The sequence below is a fragment of the Gadus morhua genome, chromosome 4, assembly GCF_902167405.1.
Source record: "Gadus morhua chromosome 4, gadMor3.0, whole genome shotgun sequence".
NCBI classification, from domain to species: Eukaryota; Metazoa; Chordata; class Actinopteri; order Gadiformes; family Gadidae; genus Gadus; species Gadus morhua.
In genome coordinates this window covers 1,104,788-1,126,816 of record NC_044051.1, presented here as the reverse complement: position 1 = coordinate 1,126,816, position 22,029 = coordinate 1,104,788, and the positions used below count along the sequence as shown (strand labels likewise).

General features: G+C 48.9%; 2 protein-coding genes across 2 annotated transcripts in view; both read left to right on the top strand.

The window, feature by feature from the left end:
* LOC115541421 (liprin-beta-1) overlaps window positions 1-10,430 on the top strand; it is a 30,474-nt gene extending 20,044 nt beyond the window's left edge. The window contains exons 12-25 of the mRNA XM_030353148.1: window positions 389-459; window positions 573-624; window positions 1,483-1,621; window positions 2,512-2,659; window positions 2,895-3,023; window positions 3,506-3,656; window positions 4,355-4,469; window positions 5,002-5,090; window positions 6,646-6,768; window positions 7,490-7,615; window positions 8,143-8,331; window positions 8,987-9,133; window positions 9,227-9,292; window positions 9,839-10,430. Coding sequence (XP_030209008.1) covers window positions 389-459; window positions 573-624; window positions 1,483-1,621; window positions 2,512-2,659; window positions 2,895-3,023; window positions 3,506-3,656; window positions 4,355-4,469; window positions 5,002-5,090; window positions 6,646-6,768; window positions 7,490-7,615; window positions 8,143-8,331; window positions 8,987-9,133; window positions 9,227-9,292; window positions 9,839-9,913 — 1,620 coding nt within the window. The 3' untranslated portion in view covers window positions 9,914-10,430. The remainder of the gene's footprint in view (window positions 1-388; window positions 460-572; window positions 625-1,482; window positions 1,622-2,511; window positions 2,660-2,894; window positions 3,024-3,505; window positions 3,657-4,354; window positions 4,470-5,001; window positions 5,091-6,645; window positions 6,769-7,489; window positions 7,616-8,142; window positions 8,332-8,986; window positions 9,134-9,226; window positions 9,293-9,838) is intronic.
* Window positions 10,431-11,197: 767 nt separating this feature from the next.
* On the top strand, window positions 11,198-18,638 carry LOC115541489 (ubiquitin-conjugating enzyme E2 N). Its single transcript, XM_030353236.1, has 4 exons — window positions 11,198-11,360; window positions 12,528-12,774; window positions 16,643-16,783; window positions 18,466-18,638. The coding sequence occupies exons 1-4, from the start codon at window positions 11,331-11,333 to the stop codon at window positions 18,510-18,512; spliced, it is 465 nt and encodes a 154-aa protein (XP_030209096.1). The 5' UTR covers window positions 11,198-11,330; the 3' UTR covers window positions 18,513-18,638.
* The last annotated feature ends 3,391 nt before the right edge of the window (window positions 18,639-22,029 follow it).

The following is a 22,029-nucleotide window of genomic DNA, read 5'->3' as shown; positions in this document are numbered from 1 at the left end:
TGTCTGTCTCTCGTTCTGTCTGTCTGTCTCTTGTTCTGTCTGTCTGTCTCTCGTTCTGTCTGTCTGTATGCTGTCTGTCTGTCTGTCTGTCTGTCTGTCTGTCTCTCGTTCTGTCTGTCTGTCTCTCGTTCTGTCTGTCTGTCTCTCGTTCTGTCTGAATGTATGCTGCCTGTCTGTCTGTCTCTCGTTCTGTCTGTCTGTCTCTCGTTCTGTCTGTCTGTCTGTCTCTCGTTCTGTCTGACTGTATGCTGTCTGACTGTCTGTCTCTCGTTCTGTCTGTCTGTCTCTCGTTCTGTCTGACTGTATGCTGTCTGTCTGTCTCTCGTTCTGTCTGTCTGTATGCTGTCTGTCTGTCTGTGTGTCTTACCCCTGCCTGTCTCGCCCCCAGTCCAGCCCCTGCATCGCGGTGCTGTCAGAGATGACGGCTCTGGACCGGGAGCGGCAGCAGACCACAGAGAGGTACCCCCCCCCCCCCCATTGTCCTGGCCCTTCCTGGTTCCTGCGTTCCTCCTGACTCGCTTCCCTCCACTCGCTGGGGCTCACTTGTGTTTGTTGGTATTTCTTGTCTTCAGCTCAGCGCCTCCGTCCAGCAGCACGGCCCAAACCCCCCCCGGTGCTGAGCAGGTGAGCGTCTGGAACATCCCAAATGTGAACTCAACTAATTAAAAAATGTGTAGTTAAAGGCGGAACAGTGTTCTGCAACCTTGGGGTCAAAAGTACAGATGCACCGATAGTGAAACGGTGTGCTGATATCGATGTTTAACATGAAAGTTTGGCCCGATGCCGATACTTGGATTTATTTTATTAGTTATTCCACCTTTCGTGGCAGGGAAATAAATACATCTTAATTATAAAGAAAATAACAGATGGTCTTTCAGACCTTCGAATCATCACACGAATCAACACAAATCTAATCATACATTTCAACAACCTTTGGTCGAACCTTTCCACGACAGATTATCTTGTCCTCTAATGTACCGAGAGGCCGTTGGAACTTTACAAGAGAGGCGCGCACACACACACAGCGCCCTCACCCTCTCACAACCCTGCGGCCCCCTCATGTTAAAGACATGCCACTTGAATGGCAGTGAATTGAAATCAATTAGGTTAAGTTTTCTGGTCGCCCCTTAGTGGTCCTTGACGCGGTGGTTAGACGCACCGGTGGGACCACTACAGAATTGATGAGGACATGGGGTGTCAGGTTGTTGAGTTGTGCCACCTAGTGGTGTCATCATGGAACTGCAGTGTGGTTAGACGTGCTCTTGTGTCACTGTACACCGTCACTCTGTGGCACTGCGTCCCTCGTGCATAGTTAATTGGATTGAGACGGCGGTGTAAGGATTTTGTTCGTTAGACACAAAGTTTGAGGGATGTCGAATGGTCCAAAAATTGTTTTGACGCGCAAAATAAATACAGTAAGAGAAAGTTGAAGCAACATTTTTTAGCGTTTCACTCGGTGTGCGTTCCGTCATTCCATTCCAGAGCACAAGTCAGGAGGGATCGGCCTCTCCAACGCTACAGAATGAAAGCTTCGGCACCAAGAAGGCGCGCTCCTCTTTCGGCCGCGGCTTCTTCTTCAAGTCGCGTGGAGCCAAGCGGACGGGCAGCTCTCCAAACCTGGGTGAGTCGGAGAGCGACGACGCCCCCTGCTGGCCGAACTTGTCCATGCGTCATCCCTAGACCAGCGAAAATAGGAATTAAGAAAGTTGTTGGCAAAAACTAAGAAGTATACCTGAAACAAATTAAATATTATTAATCACTACAGTGTCCCTTACTTATTATAATTCTATTTTATTGACGTTTAATATGTTATTTCTTCCCAATCCCTTGCATGGCTCCAGCATTGTTCCGGTCTGCTTCTCTCGCTGTTGCTCCCTACGAAACTCCTGAAAGTAACTGAGTATATGCAGTACATATCTGTCTGAAGTGTACATACTTCCGACAGACTTGACCTTTCGTGCACTGTAGTCGTAAACCACAAGGGTCTGTGTAATCGGTTTGTTTTCTGGGGTCAAGTCTGGGCACTGCAGTGATTGTCGGGTGCAGGCGGTCTCCGTGGTGCCCATGGAGGCCGCCTGGGGCTGGGCTGCCGTCTGGCTGCCCTGGGGTCGGCACTACTGGATGTAGGACGGGATTAGTGCTGATGTAGCAATGCCACCACCTGCTGATGGACTTTCCCTCCTCTTTCTGTCAAAACATTTGAATATATTTTCTTTATTCAAATTCCGAGGTGTTTTTTTCTTCCTATGGGTGTGTGAGGTGTTTCCTGTCTGCCCTCGGCTCATTGGCTAACGGCCCGACCAATCGACATCCAGTTGTCCCTCCTCCTTGTAGTCGGCTCCATCTGCAAACGTCCTGAGTCACCTGGCGGCCATCTTGGTTCTAAACTCCAAGATGGCCGTTTAGAACCAAGGGGATGGGTGGACAAGCATGGTGGTGTGGGGGTCTTTGGAGTCCCCCGTGTGTGTGTGTGTGTGTGTGTCTGTGGTCCTGACGTCTTCCTGTTTCCAGCGGAGGCGGAGCAGAGGGGCACGGACCACCTGGACCTGGCCGTGGCCCCGCCCCCCCCGCCGCGAGGCTCCGCCCCCGCCGGGCCGGACTCCGCCTCCTCACCCGAAACCCGCAAGAAGACCAAGGGGCTGAGGAAGTTCTTTGGCAGGTAACTCATCGCCAGGGGCAACCATGGGGTTCCGATTGGTCCAATGGGCGCCAATCACCTGTACTCGCAATGTCATTGGCTAAGCTCTCTCTCTCTCTCTCTCTCTCTCTCTCTCTCTCTCTCTCTCTCTCTCTCTCTCTCTCTCTCTCTCTCTCTCTCTCTCTCTCTCTCTCTCTCTCTCTCTCTCTCTCTCTCTCTCTCTCTCTCTCTCTCTCTCTCTCTCTCTCTCTCTCAGGATGAAGAGGAGCCACTCTTCCTCGTTGAACCTGGACGACCCGTCAGACTCTGAGTTCAGAAGGGGCGGAGTCAGGGCCACCGCGGGCCCCCGCCTCGGCTGGTCACATGACCTCAAGCAGGACGGCGGGTAGGCTGACCGAGACGGGCCGGGCTCTGTGCGGAGAAAAAGTTTACTTTGGAACTTTTTCTAAAACTTTTTAAACTATTACTTGTGTGTGTTTGTTTGTGCGCCTCCCTGTGTGTGTGGTTCCCTGTTTGTGCGCCTGCGTATGCGTGTGCTTCTCTCCCTGTGTGTGTGTGTGTCTCCCCCCCTGTGTGTGTGTGTGCCTCCCCCCCTGTGTGTGTGTGTCTCCCCCACTGTGTGTGTGTGTGTGTGTGTGTGTGTGTGTGTGTGTGTGTGTGTGTGTGTGTGTGTGTGTGTGTGTGTGTGTGTGTGTGTGTGTGTGTGTGTGTGTGTGTCTCCCCCCCCCCCCCTGTGTGTGTGTCTCCTCCCCCCCGGTGTGTGTGTGTGTGTCTCCTCCACCCCTCTGTGTGTCTCCCCCCCTGTGTGTGTGTCTCCCCCCCTGTGTGTCTCCCCCCCTGTGTGTGTGTCTCCCCCCCCCCTCCCAGGCCTGCAGACCCCCCCTTCCCCCAGTGGAGCAGCGACCAGGTGTGCGGCTGGCTGGCGGCCCAGGGCCTGGGGCAGTACGTGGCCCAGGGGCGGGAGTGGATCCTCTCGGGGCAGACGCTGCTGGACGCGCCCCAGAGCGACCTGGAGAAGGTGGCCGTCGGGACGCGTGTTCGTTCAGTCATAGGGGCGGGGCTCGTTCATTAACAGACGCGTTGCTCGCTGTAAATAAGACCGTCAGCTGCAAATTCTGATTTCCATCTGTTGTCCCCAGCCAGGTCCTAAAAGGGAGCCTAAAAAAGATTTGAAAGCCATTATGAATCACTGATTGGAATAAAGGAAATCATTAATGGAGGCCGATCGGCTCTTCAATGATGTGTTGGTAAACTAAAGTGTCATCTTAAAGTCACAATGTGTGAGTTTGCTCCCCACCCAGTTAGTAGGCGAGACTTTAGGATAAAAAACTCAGCAATGTTGTTCTATCCAGTCTAACCCGCTGATCAGGTGTGTTACGAGAACTAGTGTAGCGAGGCTGGCTGGGTGGTGTGAGCGGGTTCTGTGTCGATGGTCCAATGCCTGTGAACAAAGAGAGGCCGCAAAAATAAGACATTTTGAATTGAAGGAGGTGAATTCCTTTTGATCTAGCATTAATACGGAGCAGTGTCATGCCGAGACAGCCCATGTATGAGGACTTCCCTTCATTAAGGGATTGACGGCAGGTGTGTCCGTGTCTCCTGTGGGTTGCCACTACAGGAGCTGTGCAGCAGTAACCCCCTTCACAGGAAAACCCTCTGTCTCAAAGGGGTATCATTAAGGGACTGACCTGAGGTTGTTGTGGGTTGCCTCTACAGGAGCTGTGCATCAGGAACCCCCTTCACAGGAAGAAGCTGCAGCTGGCGCTCCGGGCCGCGGTCGGCCCGGAGGATGACGACCTCCAGGGGAAGCTCAACCACAACTGGGTCACCCGTGAGTCCACGTGTTCCGGTTCTGGTTTTCACGGGGTTCAAACGCATGTCACCAAAAGGCTTCCTTTTTGGAGGGGATTAGGAGGAACCGTGTAGAATGCCGTTATGCTCTAATCGGCTTAAAAGATTTGTCTGTTTGGTATGAGATCGTTTGGGACCTCGCAAGAATGGCTGCGAAGCACGTCCGTCCTCACGTGTGTTAGCAAACGGTTGAAATGTATAACTATTATGAATTATATATCATTGAATAACTGTTTAAAGATTTGACCAATTAAGGAACAGTGATATCAGTTTTAATTTGAGGGGGAGGGGGAGGGGAGGGAGGGAGGGAGAGAGGTGTTCAAAACAACCTGTGTATTTGTATTCTCTGTATTTGCGTTTAACTTTTCGTCCTTTTTAATAGTATTCATTTGTTTGTTTTATAACTCAATAGTTGAATAGTACAGCACTGTGGTCAACTGTTGTTGCTTTTAAAGGGCTCTATAATAAACTTGACCTCGTACTAACGAGCAGGACTGCACTGTTGCCCCCAGGATGGCTGGACGACATCGGGCTGCCCCAGTACAAGAGCCAGTTCGACGAGGCTCGCGTCGATGGTCGCATGCTGCACCACATGACCGTGGTGAGCCTGCGGGGTTCCCAACTTTATACGCACAGAAGTCAGCGGACAAAGTGGGCGGGGCTGCATGGAACAACAGCTGTGGTCGAAATGGTTCCCTATCACGGATGTGGTGCACTCTACAGGGTGCTCGCCATTTTGTAGCGGTGTTTGAATTCTCAGTGGTTAATTTCATTCACTAAATAGTGCACTTAAAATACCCACAATTTGAGTTTAGAAATGTTCAGCCTAGTGTCCGAATTCTCGTTTGTTCGTTGCCTATATAGTGCACTCTATCATGAACCCTATATAGGGAACAGTGAGTGAGTGAATAGGGAAGGAATGGAGGGAGGAATGCATCACAAGGTGTAAGGTATGGTCTGCCCTTATAAGGTCATAACCACAGGTGCAGAGGGCAGCGTGCGCACGTCTAGAGGAGAGGAGAACAATGCATCGTGTCCATATATGGGCGTATGTTTGTACGGTATGCTGTCATAGAGAGTTTCTGTTCGCTTGTAAACTACTGATAATAAGCAGTGAGTTTTTACTTCAAACAGATACAAAAAAATGTCTGTAAACAAACATCATTTGAATCCACTTTGTTCGCTGGAAAATGTTTGCATTGTTCAGATTCTTTATTGGCCCCGAGGGGAAAATAGTTTTTAATCTCTGAGGAAGACCTGGATCCGACCAAAAACAACCCCGTGGCGTTGATCTGCTGTTGGTCTGCCAGCTCAGTGAAGCCCGCTGGTCTCAACACGCTGGTTATGGCTACAGACGTTATGATCCAGCATTCAGAAGGCATGATCAAACTCATGTTCCTCCCATGTTTCAGATAAATATTGTTGGTTAATTTGTCCACAGTACACAGATTATTGTCTGTGACTTAAACAAACGGGGTTACAGAGAATATAGTATAATAAACCTTTAGGGTCCACAAAGGTGGACATTTCTCACTCACCAGACATAAAAGACATAAACATACAGATATTATCTCAGACATATAATGAACATTTCAGGATAAAAAGAATATAATGCATATGCTTAAATACATAAGCATACGGGCTGATGTCTGAGCCCTATCTGTCTGTCCCCCGGGGTTAAAGCAGAGGGCTCCGAGCCCTGTCTGTCTGTCTTGTCTTTCTGTCCCCCTTAGTGAGCCATGTGTGTCCGTCTGTCCCACTGAGTGAGCCGTCTGTCTGTCTCCCTGAGTTAGCTGTGTGTGTCTGTCTGTCGGTCCCCCTGACTGACCCGTGTGTCTGACCCGTGTGTCTGTCTGTCTGTCTGTCTGTTCCCCTGACTGACCCGTCTGTCTGTCTGTCTGTCTGTCTGTCTGTCCCCCTGACTGACCCGTCTGTCTGTCTGTCTGTCTGTCTGTCTGTCTGTCTGTCTGTCTGTCGGTCCCCCTGACTGACCCGTGTGTCTGTCTGTCTGTCTGTCTGTCTGTCTGTCTGTCCGTCTCCCTGACTGACCCGTGTGTCTGTCTGTCTGTCTGTCTGTCTGTCTCTCTGTCTGTCTGTCTGTCTGTCTGTCTGTCTGTCGGTCCCCCTGACTGACCCGTGTGTCTGTCTGTCCCCAGGAGGACCTGCTGTCCCTGAAGGTGGGCAGTGTGCTCCACCACCTCAGCATCAAGCGGGCCGTCCAGGTGCTGCGGCTCAACCGCTACCAGCCCAACTGCCTCCGCCGGCGGCCGTCGGACGAGGTAGGGGACGGGCCGCGCCCCAAACACACCACGACATGGGTCACCGCGACACATCGACTGGTCTACGGGCGGGCAGAGGGAAGGCATTCACAACTGTCGTTGGTTTAATTTAGCTAACGGACAAACCAGACCAGCTAGCTTGCTGCTAGCTTGCTGCTAGCTTGCTGCTAGCTTGCTGCTAGCTGGCTGCTAGCTGGCTGCTAGCTGGCTGCTAGCTTGCTGCTAGCAGCCAGCTAGCCGGCCTGGTTTGTCCGTTAGTTAAATTAAACCAACTGTTGTGGGTTTAATTTAACTAACGGACAAAGCAGGCAGGCTAGCTGGCTGCTAGCTTGCTGCTAGCTACTTAAATTATACAAGCCTGGTTTTAAACTGCCCTACATGGTCATCCAATACACGCACAAATATATAGTTGTCGGGCGCCCAGGTGGCTCATGGAGTAGAACGTGTACCATACAGGCTCAGTCCTGACCGCAGTGACCCGGGTTCGATTCCTCCCGTGGTCCTTTGATTCGTGTGCTCCCCTCTATCTCCCATACCTTGCTCTCTATTTTACTGTATAAGAAAGCATAACAATGCAAAAATAAAAATATATATACAGCTGTTCAATTTCATGATTCACTGTAGAATATTTCTTTAAGTGCATTAAAAAAAAGATGTAGTTGTGGAGGGGGCCGTCTCAATGAGGAACCTTCCTGATCTCCGAGTCCTGCGTCTGTTCCAGAACAACATCACTCCGGCAGAGGTGGCCCAGTGGACCAATCACAGGGTGATGGAGTGGCTGCGCTCCGTGGACCTGGCGGAGTACGCCCCCAACCTGAGGGGGAGCGGGGTGCACGGGGGACTCATGGTGAGGGGGGAGGGAGGGAGGGAGGGGGGGGGGGGGGGGGGGAGAGGGGTTGGAGGTAGAGAGAGAGAGGGGGGGGGAGGGAGGGAGGGAGAGGGGTTGGAGGTAGAGTGAGAGGGGGGGGAGGGAGGGAGGGAGGAAGGGAGGGAGGGAGAGAGAGAGAGGGAGGGAGAGAGAGAGAGGGAAGAGAGGGAGACTCAGGAAGTGCTTTGAGGCTGCAGGAGCCCAAAGCAGATGAAGGAGCAGCGTGGTTCATATTTGTGGCATGAAGCAGAATAATCCATTGAACCCCATTGTTTTGGGGTACAGTACCATAGGGGCGTCATTCATTAGCTTGCTTCGAATAGGACTCGTTGTGGTCCGCTGGACAGATTCTGTGTACACCATCCTGTACCTTCATGGCCGTCGGGTCTGGAACTGGGCTGTAGTCTCTTTAGTACTCAATAGACCACAAAGATGGCCTGACCACCCCCCCCCCCCCCCACCCGGACCAAACGCCCCTAACTGTCCTCCGCCCCCCCTCCCTGGAGGTGCTGGAGCCGCGCTTCAACGTGGAGACGCTGGCCCTGCTGCTGAACATCCCCCCCAGCAAGACGCTGCTGCGGCGCCACCTGGGGACGCACTTCACCCTCCTGACCGGCGCCGAGGCCGGCCGCAGCAAGCAGGACGGCCTGGAGAACCCCGACTACAGCCTGCTGACCGCCACCGCCCGGGTCAAGGTACCGCTGCACCCCGTCTGACCCCCCAGGGTCAAGGTACCGCTGCACCCTGTCTGACCGCCAGGGTCAAGGTACCACTCCCCCCCCCGTCTGACCGCCAGGGTCAGGGTACCGCTCCCCCCTTACTGCTCCACCTTAACTCTCCCCTGGTCTCTCTCTCCCTCCCCTGGTCTCTCTCTCCCTCCCCTGGTCTCTCTCCCTCCCCTGGTCTCTCTCCCTCCCCTGGTCTCTCTCCCTCCCCTGGTCTCTCTCCCTCTCTCCCCTGGTCGCTCTCTCTCTCTCCTGGTCTCTCTCTCTCCCCTGGTCTCTCTCTCTCTCTCTCTCTCCCCTGGTCTCTCTCTCTCTCCCCTGGTCCCTCTCTCTCTCCCCTGGTCTCTCTCTCTCTCCCCTGGTCTCTCTCTCTCCCCTCCCCTGGTCTCTCTCTCTCCCTCCCCTGGTCTCTCTCTCTCCCCTGGTCTCTCTTTCTCTCCCCTGGTCTCTCTCCCTCCCCTGGTCTCTCTCCCTCTCTCCCCTGGTCGCTCTCTCTCTCTCCTGGTCGCTCTCTCTTTCTCCTGGTCTCTCTCTCTCCCCTGGTCTCTGGTCTCTCTCTCTCTCTCCCCTGGTCTCTCTCTCTCCCTCCCCTGTCTCTCTCTGACCCTCCCCTGTCCCCCCCCAGCCCCGGAGGCTCTCGTTCGGGGGCTTCGGCACCCTGAGGAGGAAGCAGCCGGAGGACACCAGTGACTACGTGTGTCCCATCGACGTGGAGATGCCCAAAAACGCCAGCTTCCAGCAGGGCCTCCCCAGCTATGGCCAGCTGGCGCAGGTACCTGGGCTGGATAGGACAGAGCTGTGGTGAGTTCGTCCTCTTACCTTCACGGCGCTCGTCTGACCTGTGTGTTCCTCTTGCTCTGTGCAGATGGAGGACTCTGAGGGGACCGTCAGACAGATCGGGGTGTTTTCTGAGGAGATTAATAATTTAACGGTGAGTAAGATTCCTCCAATACTGCATCAGACTTCTTTGGTAACACTTTGCAATGAGGGTGCGTGCATTATTTAACCAATTTGTTAACATTAGTGGATGCAGTGGGTTAATCAAAGGGGTTTCGCTATTGATTACATCTTTAAAAAAAAAAATTGACCAGCGGTAGTAAACTGTCAAAAGAAATGGCGATAAAGGTTTCACAGTAACTCAGTGTTGACTTGCCACTGTGGAAACACACGAACCAAAACCTCCCTCTGAAAGCCTCGCCCACACGCACAAATGAGTTTCCAAACAGGAAACAAGGTGTAGCTCCGCCCCTTCCGGCCCAGGCTCTGGTCTGCCTCCCCACAGAGGTTCTGCTCAACAAACAGGACGGCTTAACGTCATGGAAACCACTCGTTTATCTCGAGAGACGACCAGATAACCAACAGCAGTCCAGATCTGTCCGAATGCGTGATGTCACCAGTCCCCTAACCAATGGCAGTGATCCTCACTCCTGATTGGCCAGGAAGTTGTCTGAGGGGTCATGTGGTGGTTGGGTTTCAGAACATGCTGCAGGGGGACGTGTTCATGACAGAGGTCACCGAGGTCGACGGAGGTCAGGGGGACGTTCCCGTGTGAAGGAGTGATGACACTGCATCCCGCTGCTCAGCTCAGCTCAGCTATTACCAAGAACCTTGAGGTCCCTCCCTCTCTCTGTCTCTCTCTCTCTCTCTCTCGTTAAACTGCATGAACTGAGAATGTGACAACCTTTACCTTAATGGTAACCCCCATCTCAACCACCATTATTTTATCAGTTATCTTTGACTGCATCTTCGTTGAGATATTATTTAAAACCAAAAGTGTTGGCCATGCCTCTATGTATTACGTATTTTGAACCTTCTTGTTACGGCTTTTAACCAGATGTATGTCTGGCTACGTTAGACTCTCCGTTAAAGTGTGTTACTCCCGTCAGGCTTGCATATCTTTATCAGTGGTACTTACAATCACCAAGTATTATCTAAGAAAATAAAAGGACATGTATACCAAACCTTTTTCCTGTTCATGAGTTTCCGGCTCTAAGCACAATTTCGCCAGAACCAGTGAGGTCAAAAATGTTATTTTTTAATTTTTGCTAATAAAAATTTACAAATGGCTACATACTTGTCTTGTGTTGATAATGTATAAGGAAATCTAGAGACATCCACCACAGGAACTCTAGTTTTAATTGTTTAAGGATTCGAATGCTATATTGTTTCCCATTCTTATGAAAAACATACTTATGTAAGTCACTTTGGATAAAAGAGTAAGTGCCCTACATGTAAATGTAAAGCCCATTGAGGTTATATCATATTTGTATATAGTATATAAAAAAGACGCACTTTGAATAATGCCAACAGATTCGTAGAATTGTTGAACATAAAACATCAGTAGTTTTCTGCCTGGTCCTTTTCCCACACTAGGGCAAAGGGGGGCAGCAATGGGCCAACGACCACACGGGGTCGTCGCATCCTCAAATGAATACAAAATACAATAACGAACGAACAGGACATAACACCATTTTTATATGTCTATGTATTGCACAGTAGGCAATACAAAATCAAGCTGCCGTCCGATGATATAAAGAGTCACCCACAAGTAGGAAAATCGGTATTCCACCAAATATCTTACACTAGATTGTGATTGTAATGATGTGTCGTGTAGACGTAATGTTTTATTAACAGGAAGTCAATTAACCAAACGAAGGTAAACGCTCGTCCGTCCGACATGTACCGTCTCATAACAATGCCATCTCCGAGAGAGGACCTTCTTATGACTACGGTTTAACAAATACATCCTACAAAAACGATCGCCCGAGAGATAGAAAAACACATTACAGGTAAAACGGGTCCGCCGCCGCAGCCGCCCTGCGTGTCATCGGCGCTTACGTCACGCACGGTCACCGGAAAAGACCGCGGATTGGCCCCGCCCTCCCACCGCGGATCGCCCCGCCCCCCACCGAGTCCATCAACCCGAAGAGAAGAAGACTCACGGCTAAAAATACCTCAGCTAGCTCAAGATGGCTGGTCTGCCCCGTAGGATTATAAAGGTAAATATCAAGACACAAGCGGGCGAATCATTAAGACCCATTTATCACATTTCATGACGTGTGTTCCTCGATATCGGCACGTGTAGCGTGCGGTCCGACGTTAGCCTGACGTTAGCACAGCCCTCACTCACTGAGCTAACCTGTTAGCACGACTACAAGCGCTATCACATTAACTCACTTAAAAGGCAAATGTTGGCCCGACTGAGGCTCCTCTCACGTCAGTCCGGGGAACAGGCTAGGTTAGCACGGCTACTGTCGGCTAATGTAGCTTAGCGAGCCAATGTTGATGCGGCTAGCGCTAGCACGTCAGCTCACCAGGCTAACGTTAGCGTGGCTACTGCCGGGTTTCTCACTTTAACTCATTTACCAAGCCTGACGTTCACAACTATTCAGTTAGATCAACGCACGTTTTTATAAGTACTGGCTTTAGAATAATAGTATATGTTGTCAATAACCGGCGTATATTGTACAGTATTGTCTAATATGTGGGTATGTGGTGTATGTGTCCACAGACAGCTAGTAAACAGTGCGTTGACTAGATACCAAACCCTGCCCTGGCTGAGGTTAGCAGGTTTACTAGTGGTACTTAGGGATTTCTCGTACATTTGAAACCGTCTTTAATGTTAGAAAAAATAAACCCAAAGATTTAAATCAATGCAACAAAACGAAAGCATTAATCAAGGAGAGTGACGGAGGAGGATGTCATTTCCTCAAAAGATAGTACAGTAGCGGACATGTAAATGTGATGCATGTAATGACTATAAAGGCCGGCTGTATAAAGGCCGCATTCTGGGTACTTTATTGTGATACATACTTTGAAATCAGACATTGATCAGAAATATTTTTTTTGTAATTCGATTTAAAAGTAATAATATTCAATATTGGAGGTTAGTATTTCACTGTCCACGGTCCACCTGGTGGTAAGGTGTCTAACCCCCTAGGTCCCTTACCCCTAACCCCCTAGGTACCTTACCCCTAACTCCATAGGTCCCTAACCCCTTACCCCTAACTCCTCAGGTCCCTAACTCCTCAGGTCCCTAACCCCCTAATCCCTAACTCCTCAGGTCCCTAACCCCCTTGGTCCCTGACCCCTAACCCCTTGGCCCCTCACCCCGTGGCTCTAGTCGTCAGCTGGGTTAAACAGCCGACCCGTCCTCCTCTGTTCAGGAGACTCAGCGCCTCATGGCGGAGCCGGTGCAGGGCATCATGGCGAAGCCGGACGAGGGCAACGCACGCTACTTCCACGTGGTCATCTCCGGCCCCCAGGACTCGCCCTTCGAAGGGGGCACCTTCAAGCTGGAGCTGTTCCTCCCGGAGGAGTACCCCATGGCCGCGCCCAAGGTCCGCTTCATGACCAAGATCTACCACCCCAACGTCGACAAGCTGGGCAGGATCTGTCTAGACATTTTAAAAGGTGAGGTCGCGTCTCGGAGCGGGGGCGGCGCCGAGTGTCTCCGGAGGGGCCGATGGGGCGCGGGGCGCAGACCACCGACGCGTACCGGGGTCGGGCCGTCGTCTCCATGGTGATTCTAGATTAGGATCAAACGATCCGATCGACGGGGGCTGTTGGGAGCAGAGTCAACCTCAAGTAATAAAGTCAGTTAGGTGAATTAACATTAAGAAGGAGGGAACGCTTTATCCAACATCTACTATCCAACAACGGCGCTCCTTTTAATATCGTGATCCAAACCGTATCCATAACTTTGACTAGTTTATGGAGCGCTGAGCAAAGTGTTGGTGAGCAGCAGCAGAACGGACAGGATCCATGGAAAGGAAACGGCCAACTGGTTTTGGAAATTCACTCGTCACTCGTGCTGATACACGAAGACACATCTCTAAATGAACAGTGGGGCGCAGGTTCTGGAGATCTTATTATACGCAGTAAACAGAGGGAACGTAGTCTCAATCTGTGTGTGTGTATATATATATATATATATATATATATATATATATATATATATATATATATATATATATATATATATATATATATAAAAAAATAATATATCTCAGAAAAACGTTCAACACTCAACGACGTGACTGCGGTGGTTGCTTGCTATAATCCAATTTTGCCCAGCCGGGCCAAACAGATTATTTCCCAATAACTTTTAAAACGCATTAGTCTGCAAAACGCTGTACATTTTTATTGACCAGCTTTGCCAAATGTGCACATTTCGCAAAGTGGGATACGGGACCTTTGTCAGTCAAACGCATTGTTGCAAGTTATATTTTGAAGGAGGCAGAGAACCATTCAGTTCTACGTTTGCGGTGTTGATCGACAAAGTTCTATTGGCGTAGGAATAACAGCGAATAACAGCTCTTCTCTTCAATTGTCATAATACGATCCGTTGACTGTTGTCACAAGCCTACATTTTCTACCAACGACAGATTCATAGGAATAGACAACAGCACTTTCAGTCATTGTTCAACGTGAAATTGAAAGTATTGCTGCAATGCAGTTAGCCCAACGATTTCTGGTCAAACTCCTCCTACCCTCAAAATAACTACCTCTGACTAACTAATCACTCTGCGGTCACATGCCTCTTTGGTGACACAGGGTAGTACATTGGCTGGTTATCTTTCAGATACAGGGAACTAGGGATGGGCATTTGAAGAAATTTCCTTGATCGAGCATCGCTAGAGTTATCGATCAATTATCGATTAATCATTAACTTTTTTCTATAGGCTATATTGAAATTCCCGTTGGTAGAAAATGCAGCATGTTTTTATCAATGAAATCTTTATTCCAACAATAATGTATGGGCCAACATTAATACAATACAGTTAACTTGAAGACCTACAACTGTTTAACAGTTTTAAAATAATAAATACAGGCATTATAGGTTATAGGCCTATGCGGCGCTCGTAAAGTCCGAACAATGCGCCTACAGGCGCTCTAAAAGGTTTGGAAACGATTCAACAAGACTAAATCGGTAGCCTATTCCAATTACAGTAAGTAGCCAACTTATCGGACAACCATAATCAAACAAAGGCAGTAGGCTAAAAGTGGGCATTAAACGGTATAACTGTTTTGAAAAAAACGGGGGAAAAAAGGCCGACATATAATGCCTATAGGCTGCAGCCGGCGCGCGGAAAAGGCTCGCAACAAAAAGATGAGCCACCCATTTACAAACAATTGCATGAACTAGTAGTCTATCTAAAAGCAATACCTTATTGAAGGTATTGCTGAATAAGGCTGAACTTGTTGCTAAAATATCACAGTTTTGGCAAAATGTAACGACTCCAAGAGGCACCAAGCCGAAAGAAAAGCGGAGCGAGAGACAACACATTAAGAAAAAAAAGAGCGACTCACATACGGTGGTGACTGTCCCTACTGTCCATAGCATAACTCCAGCCTACATATTTTTGTTTAGGAATATAAGCATGTTAACATGCTCGCGGGTCAGACGCGAACGCAGCCTTGTAACTGTCAGTTCAGCAGCAGTAAACACCCGCTCTGACGGGACCGAAGTTGCGGGGATGCAGAGGTATTGTCGCGCTAACTTTGACAGGAACCTTCTTCCATTCACTTTCCACCAGTCGGCAGGGTGGTATTTCTCCCACATAGTGATATTCAATTAAATGCTTCAAGACTCACAGTATGCAACACAACGTCCTTTTGGTCGATAACAATATAAATTGATCGACGCATTTCTTAATGATCGATTATCGAGCATCGATTAATTATGCCCATCCCTACAGGGAACCCTTGGAGGTATTGAAAGTATGGAAAAGTCTACAATTCAAACCTTTCAACCGAAGGCCTTAAAAGGCATTGAAGACCCTTGAATATAATTTCTAACAGCCTTTAAGGTTGTCGTGAGAGTAAGAATCCTAAACTTCTAACCAGTAAATGTCAACCGTTTATGTATAGATTCTTACTGGCCTCCCGTACAAGCTGTGGTGACCACTAAGCCATAACTTAAATCGCGTGCAGGACACTTCTGTTGTCCGCAGCACTTGTTTATATAGCAGCAGCTCTGCTATATTGCACCTTCCATACATTTATATCCTCGTAAACCTTCCCCAGGATGAGCAGTGCACTGTTGAGTCCCTTCATCCGTCGGGCTGTGATATCGGTATACCATTGCGGTTTTAAAGAGGCTTAAATTGAACCCTGCAAGTTGAAACCTGCAGACACTCTGAACGCATCTCTGGAGGAGCCTACTTGTAGCTCCACCGGCATAGCGCATTTCCAATCTCTTAATTAGAAAACGTTGTGTAAATGTGAGCAGTGAACACAGTCCTTAATAAGGCCTATTAACGGATGCAGTGATATAATCATTAAAATGTATTACCAGATGAACTCCACCGCCCAGGTTTTCTCTGCCGCCGCTAGAGCAAGGGGGGGGTTGGGGTTACTAGAGTTCACCTGAACCGGAGGGAGACGGCTGCCCAGCGTTGTCACCTCCCAGTCACAGCTCCCAGTCACAGCTCCCAGTCACACCTCCCAGTCACACCTCCCAGTCACATCAGGCTCTTAGACGACATGGTGAGCCAACCGAAGGCCGGAAGCTGGCCTGTTGGGCCCCTCCGCCTGGAGAACCCTGGATAACCCTGCTCCTACTGCGTGTCTCTCCCTGCCTGAACCCCTGCTGGCAGGGACCCCTGCTGCAGTATGGCTGATTTATCAATTGATAGTTCCTTGATCATGTTTATAAGTAATGCAAAACGCAAAACTGCAATATCACGTAGGGTTGCTGCGTCAATGCCAGTGGTTTTGGATCCACTCATTAGAGCAGAGCTTGACTGTAGCTTTAACGTTTCCGAGGAAGCATGGCTTCCATAGTATGAGAGTAGGTATATGCAGGTAGTTCCAGTTATTGAAGGTTGGTCACCGATGGCTCTACCCAGGGATACTGTTTATTATAATCACGAGCATGTGTCACTTCCTCCCAATAAGAGACTAGTTCTCCATATTAAAACAATGTGACCATGGCTTTGACTTTAGATCACAAAGGCAACGGGATCAGGGGGCGTCATTGGAAGGACGGAAGAATCCAGAAATAAACTATTAATGTTTGTTGATGGTCCACCGTTTTGTTTTGGGTAGGAAGTCTGGAACTATTTATGCGCCTCACTTCCTTGTTGTTGTGACCACACCGTTGCCTTGTAACACTTTGGCCTTCCGTTATCTCAACAGAAAACCCACACGTTGACTCATGGCTGTACTCTCCCCTCCCTTACGGTGGAGGTGTTGTGGTATTTGAATGAGAAATAATGATTTTCTTCTAAGCGTGTGTTTTTCTCTGTGGGTGCGTTTGTTTTGTGTTTGCCTCCAGACAAGTGGTCCCCAGCCCTACAGATCCGCACCGTGTTGCTATCGATCCAGGCGTTATTAAGCGCGCCCAACCCAGACGACCCCCTGGCCAACGACGTGGCGGAGCAGTGGAAGTCCAACGAAGCCCAAGCCATCGACACAGGTATGGCCCCGTCTGAATGTGGTTAGCTCCTACCGTACGCGTGGCGTGTTAAACCAGCGCATAGGGTCAGTATAGGACTCGGGTCATTTTGGCGGGAATCTGTTCTGATTTCAACACTATTTAAAATGTATTGGTAACTCCCAGCAGGTTGTCCATGGTAAACCTGTGTACCGTATGCAGAATAACAAAGCCCCTTCCACCTAGCCAGCACAATACTTCACACCCACTGACGCGTTACGGACTCTCACCCCACTGAGAGAGAGTCCTAGGAATAGAGCACCACGGTCTAACCCCACTGAGAGAGAGAGTCCTAGGAATAGAGCCCCACGGTCTAACCCCACTGAGAGAGAGAGTCCTAGGAATAGAGCCCCACGGTCTAACCCCACTGAGAGAGAGTCCTAGGAATAGAGCACCACGGTCTAACCCCTCTGAGAGAGAGTCCTAGGAATAGAGCCCCACGGTCTAACCCCACTGAGAGAGAGAGTCCTAGGAATAGAGCCCCACGGTCTAACCCCGCTGAGAGAGAGAGTCCTTGGAATAGAGCCCCACGGTCTAACCCCACTGAGAGAGAGTCCTAGGAATAGAGCCCCACGGTCTAACCCCACTGAGAGAGAGTCCTAGGAATAGAGCCCCACGGTCTAACCCCACTGAGAGAGAGTCCTAGGAATAGAGCCCCACGGTCTAACCCCACTGAGAGAGAGTCCTTGGAATAGAGCCCCACGGTCTAACCCCGCTGAGAGAGAGAGTCTTAGGAATAGAGCCCCACGGTCTAACCCCACTGAGAGAGAGTCCTAGGAATAGAGCACCACGGTCTAACCCCACTGAGAGAGAGAGTCCTAGGAATAGAGCCCCACGGTCTAACCCCACTGAGAGAGGGAGTCCTAGGAATAGAGCCCCACGGTCTAACCCCACTGAGAGGGAGTCCTAGGAATAGAGCCCCACGGTCTACCCCCACTGAGAGAGAGAGTCCTTGTGTAGAGCGCTGCAGCTCGCTCTGTACTACAGAGGGGGGGTTCCTAAGAGCTCGCCACCCCGTGTACAACCCCGTGTACAACCGCAGCCTGCAGAGGAGGGCCATGAGGACTCTACTAGAGGAGCCGATGGGTGTAGCGCTGCTGTAAGGACAGGGACAGGGAGACTGCATCAGTCACGACAGCACCGCAGGCACCACCCAACTGGAACGGCGTTGGAACAACGAAACCACGGCACACAATGGCTCCTGCGCTGACAGTTCAGAGTCACGGACTGCTTTTCATTTTTGATTTACTCCTGTAAAGTGTGTCTTGGATGTTTTTCCTTTAAATCTTTGTTTTGGTGGGTGCTGTCACCAAAACGTCCCTTTTAGACCCGAGAATGAGTTTCAGAGTCGAGCCGTCATGTCATTGGTGAAAGGTTTTCCGATGCAGAATGTTTACGATCAGGATTCCCAAGGCCGGCCCTCGGCTCTGATTCCTGGTCAAACTTCAGAGGCCATGAGATACATTTGCATGCAACTGCTTGATTAATGTTATTGAAGGTTGTTCAAAACCCATGCAAAACACCACTCGCTCTCTCTGTCTCTCTGTCTGTCTGTCTGTCTCCCTCTCTCTGTCTCTCTCTCTCTCTCTCTCTCTGTCTCTGTCTCTGTCTCTCTCTGTGTCTCTCTCCCTCTCCCTCTCTCTGTCTCTGTCTCTCTCCCTCAGCCCGAGCCTGGACCAGACTTTACGCCGGCAAAAACAATGAAGTATAGAAGCTGTGGAGAAGAGGCGCCTGAATGTGATCTACAACATGATGTACTCCTATTCTGTCAAAGGTCTTATCTTGCATTTACAATTTAATGGACACACACATACAAAAAAAAAAAGGACAAAAAAAACTGCAATCCAACATCTATTTCAAAGACTTATTTGACGAGATTATGTGCTGGCGGTTCTCTGGGTAAACCCTTTATTCCCCCCCATTCTGGAAGCACGTCCTCGTATCTTCTGCTTCTGATACTGTTATATCAATGCATGGGACAGCAGCCGGCTCCTCCTCCTCCTCCTCTTCCTCACCACGTGTTCAGACAACACACCGCGTCACATCCCTCATTCAACACCAACACACAACTAACATCTCCATGGCACTGTCGTCAACCCGGTCGTGTCTGTCTGTGTGTGTGTGTGTGTGTCTGTGTGCGTGTGTGTGTTCAGTCAAGGGAAACGAGAGACTTGTTATATTTTAGCACAACTTAAGGACCGCCCTCTTCCTTCTCCATACGGCGATAGGTCTGGAGAAGGAAGGGACACGCCCCCCCCCCCCCCCCTGCACTGAACGCCCCCCGGGCCGCGGACCCCCCCCCCCCCCCGAATACCCTCTTGAAGAGGGCTAGTTTTCATGCATGCGTGTCCCAGTATTTATTTGAGCTCTACCGCAGAACGCCGCGAGTCTCGGTGGAACGGCGCCTGCTAGCATCGTCGCGCGTTGTGCGTTTTGTGTGCGTTCGCGGAAAACACACGCGCACGCGCGCGCAGAACTCCTCAGTCTTTTCACTGCACTATGTTAACGTTAGTCAAGGGAATTTAGTATTTTGCCAAAATGTCTGTGTGTTTAGAGGGTGCATGTCAATCCTCAATGCCAAATACGTCCCGAATGCCCCCACCCTGATCCACGCAGAGCCTTTGGGTGCAGGACTGGGCGAGTTCCCCAACTATGACGCAGGTTCCGGTCGTAGATTAAACAGGAGCTGGGATTGGCACGGACTGTGGGCTGAGAGGGTTTGAACTCTCCTAACAAGCGAATGTATTTAATGAACGGCCCAAAACAGTCAGACTATTCAGCAGACCCACGGTCTGCCAAGTGTACCAACATTCGTCTTCTCATGCTTCAACTGTCCCATCTCGACAGGAAGGATTGTGGTTACAATACTGATGATAAACCAAATTTTAAACGATCAAATGATTACGGTGAGGATGTGTGTTGGCTGTCGTTAGCCACCGTAGCTGTGGAGCTGCCTGGGGTCGCCCCCTCAGTCCCCCAGTGCCCCCCAGGGCAATAAACACTCGCTGTCATTGGGGCAAATTCCTGTTTTCCCTGAAGCCTGATTGGGCAGCTGGTGAGGGGGGCGGGGTTTGTGAAAGACTAATATAGCATGTTTGTTCCAACACATTTTTAAATCGTTAAACGGGACGACGCAAATTGACGTGTGGGCGAGGCGGGATGTGGTTTCAGATCGTGTCTTCGGTGGTCTGACCCGCTGTGATGGTGGACCGCCATGTTGTCTGTCTGCATTACCGAGTGTTGGACTTCTTTCTTTTTCTGTTCTTTTTTTAGAGCGAGAAACAGCCGGGTGTAAAAGTTTGTGTTCCTGTTTTTACTTTCCTTTTTTTTTTATGTTTTCCTTTGCTCTGTCGTCTCCTCTCTACTCTGTAACTGAACTGCGTACTATAACCCTTATCGATATCATTCAATGTTTAGAGATGTCTTCAACGGAAGAATGGTGATGGATATAGGAGCCTATGTTTTACTAGCAACATTTTCATTTCAGCAGGTTTTTATTATTTAATATCTTTAAAGAAATGCTGTTAGCAAAGGGTACCGCTTATAATGATGATGATGATGTATTCATGCAATCATAGATGGAAAACTACTTGTTTCAGAAAAGTATGATGGCTCCAATACACAAAATTAAAGATATTTCAGATTCGTATTTATCGTACCCAAAATGGATTCTTGTGGATTGATTGTATTCTCACTGTGGTGATTTTATATATTGAGGAACCCTTTTGTGCTGTTCCCAAAAATAAGCTTATGGGGGGATTTCAGAACAAATATGCTAATTTGTAAATGTATGGTTCAAAGTTGGCATTATTACTTTCAATTATCATCAAAAAGCTTTACCAACATGAAAAACTATAATTAGAATTCATTGCTGATTAAGATAGAAATACCAGTTTTTATTTTTAAAGTATTTATTTCATATAATCATGGAACTCCGCAATATAAATAATGTGATTTAATCATAAAATAGCAGAAGCGAATTAAAAGGCAGTCTGCATTGAATGGGATCCCAGCCATTTCCATGTGTAGAGAACACCCTGATCACCTCCGCACCCTAAATCACTCTGTTGCCCTCACTACCACCGATGGGATCTCTGAATCCACTACAGAAGGTTATTTCTTACTGAATAGTTTAACAGAGGGTTAGTCTTCAGTGTGATCATAACTCACTCTTCTAAAGGCTTTTAAACACATTGTGCAATTTAAAACAACGGACTGATGCAGCTAGGCTTCGTAGTAAGATAAATAAGGTCATTTAATTAAACCTCCATCAGACGGATGAGGAAGACCTGATGTCCGATTTGAAGGTGGGGATTGTCTGGTATCGTCCACACGGCACTTGACAACTTTTTTGTGGGAATTTACATTAGTACTGCTTCTCAATGTTTCATATTGTGTTTGTTTTTTTGGGACGTTGGTTGCTGCATGGTGTTTATTTCAAGCTACCTGCAAACAGCTTCATGCTGCTACAGGCACACTCGAGTCCAAAGCAAGGCCTAGAGAAAACGATTACTCGTTGTCCCTTTGGGCGACTCCATAACAGTCTGTGGAGTGTCGCAGCTTTATCAGTAAAAAGGCCTATGAGATCTCAAGTTATCCACTTCCAACGTGTAAACACTTAAGTTATCTGTTGTCGCAGTTCTCCTCAACACATGGATCTTCACTCTGTAAATAAAGTGAGTAAAAGAGGCTATGCTTGTCTCTGTGTGGTCCGTCAGCATTGTCATGGAAGATCCTGTTTTAAATCCTCGTTTGGTTCTGGTTACAGGCCATGGTGGTGAACATCAATCATGTTTTGTTCCATGAATGCATTCTGCATAAAATGTTTAACTGCTGTATGTATCTATTGTGGCTAAGTCCTTCTTTCCATTTCTAGGAATCGTTGATAATGGGAATTGTCTTCCCAGGAGACGGCTCCGGTGTCTGAGAATAAGTGCCTTAATTAACTCAGTGAACTGAACCGTTTCGTCCTCAAGGGGGCGCTATTCCTGGCCTTGCTATGTCCTCACTTTCTTCATTTGATTAGTCTGTTAGAAAATAACCAAATCTCACCAACACATCAAATGTAAATGAGACTATAAAAATTAGGTGTACAAAAAAGTATTTGAAAATGGAACCTACAAAAACAAATCTCAAAACTATTCCAATGACAATTCTCATTCAACCACCTTATTCAAACTCTTATCCATCAAAGCCACATCCTATAAAGGGTCGGGATTAGCTCCACA